Below are 10000 nucleotides of genomic sequence, written 5' to 3' on the forward strand. Positions count from 1 at the left end.
CTGTAGCTTTAGAGTTGAAAAGATTCATAGTTTTAAGGCTAAAATGTGTTTTTATAATTTAAGGATTAATTTATGTGTTCACATTTGAGGAAAACCCCTTAAAGTGGAAGCTCAAAGCATTGTACAAGGAGTCAAGGAGTAAATAATAAATGAAAAAAAAGACCAATAAAAATGCAAATATATATTTATGAAAATATAATATGCATATATGAGCTTAAAAAACAAAAATAGAAAAAAAAATTGGGAAACACCAAACAGAGTAATAAACCTCATCATGAACAGATGGATATAATCCATATGTATAACATATTAAATAGCATTAATTATTAAATAATCATTTCTTATTAAAGTTGATGAAGACATGAGTAATGCCTAGATTTTTTCATCCTGTCATCAATGTTTAATGAAGTTGAACAGAATAAAAGTGAAAGAGTAAAGTGAAGACCTCACACTGCTCTGTTAATGTGTTCAAGTCTCAGATCGAACTTCTGCTTTTAAATCTGATTTCTCACAGGAAGCCACAAGGGTTTTTTTCAGTGTTTATGCAACATGCAAAATGGAACGAAGCTTTTATTAGAATGCTGCTAAATGTTACAGCCTCCTCTAGTGTCCGAACGTTCCCGGTCATCGTGTGTGGATATGAGGACATCCTTCTCCAACCAGACCTCACTGACATCATAAATACAGGAAGCAAAATATTACAGAAACCGAAACATCTCCACCACTGAACAGCTCATAACAACACAAACTTCAAATCAAAACCAAAATGAATTCAGTATAGATTCTGATGTGTTTACACTCATAAACCCCAGATTACACAACTACACTTTTTATACATACAGGAACACAGTTATAGAAGAGGAATACATCTCTAATCTTACTCCCTGGTGTTTATAATGATTTATATGATTTTGTTATAATATAAAGTGTGTTTTACTGAAGATTTCAGCTGTTCCATAACGAAGACTAAGTGGTTCTATCCAGACAGAGACAGACAGACAGACAGAGAGAGAGAGATACAGAGACAGACAGACAGACAGAGAGAGAAACAGAGACAGAGAGAAAGAGAGAGAGAGAGAGCAGAGAGAGAGAGGCAGAGCAGAGAGAGAGGGAGAGAGAGACAGAGCAGAGAGAGATAGAGACAGAGTAGAGAGAGACTGACTTTTGATGGTTGTTTATTTTATCCAATTATTTGTTCACTTTAGCATTCACATGGGCAAGTGGATAAATAAATAAATAAATAAATAAAGTAGTTAATTCATAAAGATAAATAATTAAATAAATACATAAACGGCACATCAAATTCTAGTTAAAAAAATTATTTAAAATAGGAAGGAAGTTAAAATTGTTCATCTGAACTCAGGTGCAAACAGCAGTTCATCATTTACACCAGTACACACGGCTCCCCATCACACCACAGTTCATCATTTACACCAGTACACACGGCTCCCCATCACACCACAGTTCATTTACACCAGTACACACGGGTCCCCATCACACCACAGTTCATCATTTACACCAGTACACACGGCTCCCCATCACACCACAGTTCATCATTTACACCAGTACACACGGCTCCCCATCACACCACAGTTCATCATTTACACCAGTACACACGGCTCCCTATCACACCACAGTTCATCATTTACACCAGTACACACGGCTCCCCATCACACCACAGTTCATCATTTACACCAGTACACACGGCTCCCCATCACACCACATCAGCTGGAACTGTTCAAGGTCATTCATACTTTTATAAAAGTTGAAATCAACAAAGACCCTTGTTCTGACCAGTCTCTGAAAGATTACAGTAACATCATGTTGTGTGTTCTGTGTCACTTTGTTCTTTCTGCTGGTGTAGATGGCCAGTTTCGCCTGGTCCAGGATAAAATTGACCAGCTGACACTTGAACCTTTCTTTTCTGGTGTATTTAAAACCAAGGATAAAAACCTGTGGGGTAAAAACCGTGTTAAAACACTCAAAGACACTCGCTAAAACACTAAAAAGTGGACGAAGTCTAAAACAGTTCATAAAAGCATGAAACACTGTCTCCCTCTGTAAACAAAAAGGACACTCATGTGTGACCTCTGGGTTTAAAATACAGATAAAAGCGTTTACAGAGACAATGCCATGCAGTATTCTCCACTGCAGGTCACCTGTTCTTTTAGTTAACGGTGGTTTGTACAACGTTCGCCACTCTGGCTTTACATCATCGTTCAGCCCAAGGACACTGCGCCAGGGCGTGTCTACCCTCCCGTCTAGCCATCTCTTGTTGTAAACTTTAACACACAGTTTATAGAGGCTCTTACCCGAGGCTGTATTGAGGCCTATAGCTGTTCTTTCCCCATCTCTGAGGAGGGGACCTGAGACCTCTGACAGATTAGGTACAAGAGAAAGAACTGGATTGGGCTCACCTTCCTCAGAGCTGACCACCCCAGTGCAGTAGTCCCTGAGCTGCATGCGCTCTTCAGATGTGAGTGCTGACCTCCACCTCTGTATAAGTTGTGCAACCACACGTACAGACCTCACCCTTAGCCATGTTGCTACATGGTTCGGGTGAGTAAAGTCCGATCCTGACAGTTGCACCAACTGTCGCAGTGTCACAGTCCTTGTGGAGATCAATGCTCTGGTTAAGGCTGGAGAGATCCTGCTGGTGACATCCAGCTGAACGCCATGGATGAGAGGTTCATCGAGAAGCCAGCACAGTGACGAAAAGTTCTCCTTCTGCAACCTGAAATGGTTAAAAACTTTAAAAACCCCTTGATAAAAAGCTGGTAATCCAGCTAGGCTTAGTTGCTTTGTGTCCATTAAAAACAGTGACCTGTCCAGACCCCATCCTCCCACTGTGTGCAGTATTCCATACACAGCTGCTCTCCATGAGAGGTTCTCTGGGCCAGTGAGGAGCTTCTGTACATGACAAAGACGAAAGGCCACAGTCCTGCTGGATAAGTGGATAAGTCCTTGCCTGCTCTCTTCCTTGGGTAAGTACAGGATGCTTTGTGGTAACCAGTGCAACTTGTCCCAGAAGAAGTCCACCATCATGGCCTGCAGGTCTGCTAATAGTTTTGGAGGGGGGTCAGTACAAGCCAGTCTGTGCCATAACATTGAAGCAACTAGATTATTTATAACCAAAGTTCTGCCCTTATATGACATCTTTGGAACAAGCCATTTCCATTTATTCAGACGTCCTTTTATCTTCTCACTTATGCCTTCCCAGTTTTTCATGATGTAGCTGCTGTCTCCCAGGTACACTCCCAAATATTTAAAACTGCCTGTTTTCCAAGTTAAACTATCTGGGAGACATGGTTCCCTACCCTTCCAATCCCCAACTAAAATGGCTTCACTGTTGTTCCAGTTTACTTTTGCAGAAGATATCACATTAAACTTTCTTATGATGTCAGTTAAAATATCAATGTCTCTTTGATCAGTCACCATCACAACAACATCATCGGCATAGGCAGAAACACAGTATGGGGTATTACACCTTGGTATAGACAGACCAGAAATCTTGCTTCTTATCTGGCATAGCAATGGTTCTATGGCCAGGACGTATAACATGCCAGACAGAGAGCAGCCCTGCCTGGATCATTGCCTTGAACCCAGGGTTGAACCCAAAATTCTCTAACAACCTCCACAAATACTGGTGTTCAACCCGGTCGAAAGCCTTCTCCTGATCTATGAAAATAAGACCAGTCTTCAGCCCCAATAGCCTAGAGACGTCCAAAATGTCACGAATCAAGTGTACATTGTCGTGGATAGACCTGCCAGGCACACAGTACGTCTGGTCAAAGTGGACGATTTGCTCCATTACCTTCCCTAGTCTTGTTGCTAATGCTTTTGAGAGCACTTTGCAGTCTGTGCAGAGTAAAGAGACAGGGCGTCAGTTCCTAAGGTCAGTCTGATCGCCTTTTTTTGGGAGTAGGGTCAGGACTGCTCAGAGGCAGTCTGCCTTCGCTTATGCTCACCCTCAGCACTTCCAGCAAGTCCTGCCCTATCACTGACCAGAAAGCCTTGAAAAACTCAACCGAGAGCCCATCAATACCAGGTAACCACCCATTCTGCATGCTGTTAATCACAACCTCCAACTCATCGAGGGTCAGCTCCCTGTCCAGTTCCCTAGCTGACTCCTCAGTTATTTTAGGAAGATTCCTGACAAAATCTTCCTCCACCTCCTGCACAGCTGCGAGCTCACTCCTGTACAGCTTTGAGTAAAAGCTGACTGTCTGCTTGCGAATTTCAGTGGGATCAGTAACAAGCTCCCCTGAATCTGTTCGCAAAGCATGTATGAAACTTTTCTGTCCATTTTTCTTCTCAAGATTAAAAAAGAACTTGGACAGAGCGTCCATCTCTGTTGCTCTTTTAAAGCGCGAGTGGACCAGCGCCACCTGCACTGTTGTGTCCAACAACTCACCAAACGCATGTTTATTCTTTTTGAGAGCCTCAATATGGCCTCGATTTTCCACCAAACCCTGGAGTTCCACTACTTCAATCTCTAGAGCTCTAAGTGATCTGGTGATGTCCTTAGTCACATTGTGAGCGTACTGTTGACAAAACATTTGAATATGCACTTTTGCCACATCCCACCAATCTTGCAGTGATGTAAAAGGCGGCTTCTGGAGCCTAAAAGCATGCCAAAAGAAAATAAAACTCTCTCTAAAATGAATATCATCTAAAAGAGCAGCATTAAAATGCCAGTATGCGGTATGTGGCTTTACATTATTTTTCTTAAAAGTGCACTGTACCATAAAATGATCCGAAAAGCCCACAGGATAAATAACACAAGACCTAAAAATATTCAGCTGATGTGTAAAAGTGTGAAAATGATCAAGCCTTGCTAGTGAGAGGAGGTTCTCTTTACAATGGGACCAGGTGTATTGTCTCTCTGTTTCATGGAAAGTCCTCCAAACATCACTCAGGTCATGTGTTGTGATTAACTCACACAGGCGTTAGCGAGAGGCAGCATGAGGTTCTAAATGGTTCCTATCTAAAACATCTTCAGTGCAGTTAAAATCCCCACCAATGATTAAAACTTCACTCTGACTACAGGAACCAATGACAGAGCTTAAAATATTTAAGAACACCATTCTCTCCACACTTAGGGTGGGAGCGTACACACAAATAAAAACAAAAACCTCGTTCTCATAAAACGCCCGCACTTTTAAAAGCCTGCCTTTTAAAACTTCTTCAACATCATAAGACTGTGGGCTAAAAGACGGTGAAAATAAAAGGGCAACACCGCCGCTAAGAGAGGTACTGTGACTTAAAAACACAAGTCCCTTCCACTCGCTCGCCCAGTCCGAGGAGTTTCCGGGATCGCGATGAGTTTCCTGCAGGAAAACAACATCCGCATGCTTGTGTCTCACCGTCTCATACACTGCCGCTCTCTTTCTGTGGTCCCTGGCACCATTGATGTTAAGGGTTACGGCAGTGATAGCACTCATTATTAAATAATAAAATGTCACCCACATTTAATCAATTAATCAGCAATTAATCAGCTGGTTAAGCGTAACAGAGCCCAGCAGTCTATAAAGAACCTTCAGTGTTCTTCCTAAGTTTGGTCACTATGGCCTTCAGACGATAAATTTCAGTTTTTTCAAACACACCACACCGCATTAACTTTTTTACATTATGAACAAACTGTCCAGTGTCTGGGAAAAATTCTATAATATTCACTGACCTTTTGCCCTTGGTGTTTTTTAAAAACGCTGATATTTCTGCTTCTATTTCTTTCGTCTGATTGTGAACACTGTGACCAACTTGAGTCCGTGGAGCCACCATCACTTTCTTCCACGTCTGACTCGTGTTTTTTAGCCTGCTTGTTGCTCTTACTTTTAGATCTTTTCTTGTGCTTAGTGGGGACTTTAAAAACAGGTTCTGCTTCCATCTCAATATCTGAATCTCCATTACGGTCGCGATGGGATCCAGCATGGAGGAGGCAGCAGCTATGGGCTTAACCGCAGGAGGGTCAGCTGTAACAGACTCAGCCACTGGAGAAACCGATACAGAGGGCCCATCTCCCTCAGTATCACCACTGTGCACATCTGGCCTAGTCTGCTCAGCCTGCCTGTCTGTCGCCCCGTCTTTTTTAACCTTCTCTGGACATGCACGAACCAAGTGTCCTGTTTCACCACAGTTGAAACATTTCATGCCAGAGTCAGTAGTCACAAACACAGTGTAGTCAAAGCCATCCACGCTAAATTTCACCGCTAAGTCCAGCTCCTCCACGCCATTATTCAGCACCATGTACACCAGTCTCCTAAAGGAAACTATCTTTGAGGTTCTTAACTCTGGTGCTTTACTGCCCATGTGGATCTTTCTTATAGGAGAGACCATTTTGCCATAGCGGGAGAGCTCTTTAGCAATGGTGTCATTTTTCAGAAAAGGAGGAATGTTAGATAAAATTATTTTCTTTGATGGAGTACTGAGAGGAAGCACCGTTACCAGGGAATCATTAATGACCACTTTCTGTTTAACAATCTCATTCACTTTGTTCACAGAGTTCAGAAAAAGCACAATAGCACTGTTCATACGGGAGGCAGCTAAAATGTTGCTGTACCCTACCACCTTCCCGACCGCCAACACACACTCCTCCACGCTAACGTTACACACAATCCTCACACCATGCTGCCGTGTGAGAGACTCGTATTCGTACACTTTACCTAAGAAAAACTATACACTGAAAGCTTGAGTCTTCCTGCACACTATCACAGGATGTGGAAGAGATAAAACACCTCAGAAACTGATTTTATTGATTTTACACAGTGGCTGTGTGTACAGTGTTGTGAGGAAAATGCAGATAAAAAAATAAAAAAATAGTTTTGTTTGTTTTATGTGTAAACACAAAAATCCCAGGGTTCATGAGGAGAATCAAACTGTAGCTGAAACTCACAGAACTGATTTTTAATGTGTTAAGAGTTCACTTTTTAAATCATGACTAGACGTTTTTAATCTCATCATTTGTTTGATTAGCTGCACAACAACAACAACAACAACAACAACAACAACAACAACAAAGCAGCCAGGGTTTTATTTTCTAGATCCTGTGAGAGGAAGTGAAGTTTACAGACATGTTTAGAGACTAAAAAATAAACAAGTCAGCATTTTTCAGATGTTGCTTTCTTTTTATCTTCTTCTACTTTTTGGTCTGTACTCTGTGGTTGAGACGTGACAAACCAGCAGAGAGACACTCTGGAGATCAGATCTCAGATTTTAGAGAATGATTTTAGAGAACGAAGCTCAGCAGAACATCCATCAGATAAAGACCTGGGTTCGACTCATCTCTCACATCACAGAGGGTAAGCTAAAAAACATAACGAGTCTCAGACCTCACACACACACTGAGGAAAAAAAAAACCTATCTCTATTACTAGATAAAAGATAATAATCTTTGTAACAAAAACAAAACATGAATCAGTGTCTAAATTTAAAAATGAATGATTTTGGTATATGAGTGTTTGTTTATTTATTTAATTATTAAATGAATATTTTATTATTTCTTCCTAAAAGGGTCTTCTCCGGGAGACCGCTCCCGATAAATAACATTAAAAAAATATGAATTTTATTTTTAAATGACACTAAAATATTTCCTGATAAAATCCTCACTGTGTTTGTAATGTAGTTACTGTATGAAGCGAAAAAAATAAATATACAGAGCCTTTGTGTGTGAATAATCATCCATCAGCTTTTATTGTTCACAGTCCACAACACAATCACATTTATTTATAAACAGCTCAAAAATACACAAAAAAACCCACAAAAGAGTCAGTTTTCCACATAAAAAAAGCTGAACTTCAGAGTGGGAGAATCTCCTGAACCCAAATTCATCAGGTCTAACAGAAAGAAACCTTAATCTTTATGTTCAGAGCTGAAACATGAATATAATGCTAAAGAGAAATCAGTGTAAATCTCAGAGATTTAAAGATATCGGCTGAACTCACATCTTTTTATTCAGTTTTTTTTTTAAAAAAAAATCAAGGCGTAGAAAATGTAGCTCTTTATTTTCCTATAATAGAAAGTCAGGAGAAAACTTTTCAATGAAATTTTCAAAATTTCAGTTTCAACATTTATATATAATAGTCAATACATTTCCTCTAAAATCATAAACTGCCATTTAATGTTCTGAGAAATTGAACTCATTAAATAAATAAAATCTTGTCTGGACACGCTGCGGTTTACGGACAGATCTTTAAGAGCCAGAAAAAAAAAACTCCATTTAAAAACTAAATGTTTTTCAGCACAGAAAAGGTGTGAAATTAAACTGACTGAATAAACAAAACTCTCCAGAAATACATCAGACTTCCTCGCTGAGATCAGACACAAATACACCGGTCACTGACCCTTTATCAGCGTTCACTAAACACGGGTCTGAATGTTTTTCAAGTCGAATCTGAACTCCCACCACATTTACATAAAAACTCACACTGGTACGTTGATGAACACGAATCGGCTGCGATAACCAAGCGGCACATTTACACTAAACCCCGCCCACAAAACACCCCACAGAGAGCTGAAACACCGTGACTCAATACAGACTAAACACCACACACACACACTTTCAGAGGGTGCCAATACTTTTATCCTGATTACATGTCTGGTTTTATTGTTTTAACCCTTTAATGTCCTATGTGACCGTTTGGTAGAGTCACTATATTTCATTAACAAATTTTAATAACTTAACCCAAGCTGATTGGGCAGCCATTTGATAGAGGCCTATATTTAAATAATTATGGGGTCTGTTAAAAAAACAGATATATATTGTTGTTATTATTGACCGAATTAAATAAATAATGCAAAGTTGAGAATTTTTCCATTGCTTTGGGCATTAAAGGAACATTATATTTGTTACAAATCAGTGAGTAAGTGCAAATTTAAATGCGATAAATGCGACTTCGAGACACTTCATCGATGGGGAATAAATCTGCTGGTATCCAGACAATAAACCATAAACGTTAGGAGATAAACGAGGCTCAGTGTGGAAACAGAACCAATAAATAATAAAGAATTTTTTAATAAAAACCTTTTGTTCTCTTTGTGCTTAAAATCTATTTTTTTACTCGATATTTAATCTAAATATCTTAAACACAGTTTTTCTGAACAGTAGCCAAAGCAAATGGAATAAAGCTAAAGTGCTAATGAGAGAAAGAAATTTTTCAAAACACGAAATAAAAGAGTTTATAGAGTTAAATATTCAGCTTAATCTCTATGAAGATTTTTTTTTGGTCTTTTTTCCATCAGTGCACAGACGCTGACCTGACCAGCAGGGTTTAATGCTGAAACAGAACTGGACAGAAATGCCCTTCTCACAAAACTGGCTCTAATCTCCCTCTGAAACTCATTCCTAGCTTCTTCTTCTTGTTTTAGGAGATGGCTCCTAGTTCCTGTCCTGAGGCTGCAGCATGTGCTGTCGTGTGGAACCGGTGCTGCTGAAGTCAGAACTGGACTCGGAATTCTTCTGTATCTTCTCCAGAGCGAAGAACCGCAACATGAGGAAAAGGCCTGCACACACCGAGCATTAAAATGATGACATTGTTTACAATAACACCACAAATCACACACCTCACATCAGTTCACTACACTTCAACTAAATCACTTCATTCTGAATTACATCACAGATCCTCACCTGGTTTAATCATCACTTTACTGAATTTATTTCAGAATTTCAAATTACAGTGTAAAATAATAATAATTCAGTTCCCCTTTTCAACATATTAACACATTTATTTAGTTAATGTTTATTTTATATTTATTATATATTGTATTATATTTATTATTTAGTTTTTTATTATTTTATATATAATTATTTATTATATTTATTTATTATATTTTTATTACTCTTTATTTATAATTTCAAATTACATTAAACATTATACAGCACTTGTTCATGAATTCATTTATTTACATTTAAGACATTTGTTTTAGAATTTAGATTTGTATTATTTTAATACAAATCCTGCAGTGTTTTTATTTTTACATTTATTTGAATTTTTTAATTATTGCA

The 10000-nt window shown here is 39.1% G+C and overlaps 1 protein-coding gene across 2 annotated transcripts in view; it reads right to left on the minus strand.

Moving 5' to 3' along the window:
• Positions 1-9062: 9062 nt before the first annotated feature.
• adgrg1 (adhesion G protein-coupled receptor G1) overlaps positions 9063-10000 on the minus strand; it is a 22643-nt gene continuing 21705 nt past the window's right edge. For both annotated transcript variants that reach the window (XM_058401275.1, XM_058401276.1), the window contains exon 14: positions 9063-9498. In XM_058401275.1, the coding sequence (XP_058257258.1) occupies positions 9374-9498 (125 nt within the window). In that variant the 3' untranslated portion in view covers positions 9063-9373. The remainder of the gene's footprint in view (positions 9499-10000) is intronic.

Source organism: Hemibagrus wyckioides, linkage group LG10, assembly GCF_019097595.1.
Source record: "Hemibagrus wyckioides isolate EC202008001 linkage group LG10, SWU_Hwy_1.0, whole genome shotgun sequence".
NCBI classification, from domain to species: Eukaryota; Metazoa; Chordata; class Actinopteri; order Siluriformes; family Bagridae; genus Hemibagrus; species Hemibagrus wyckioides.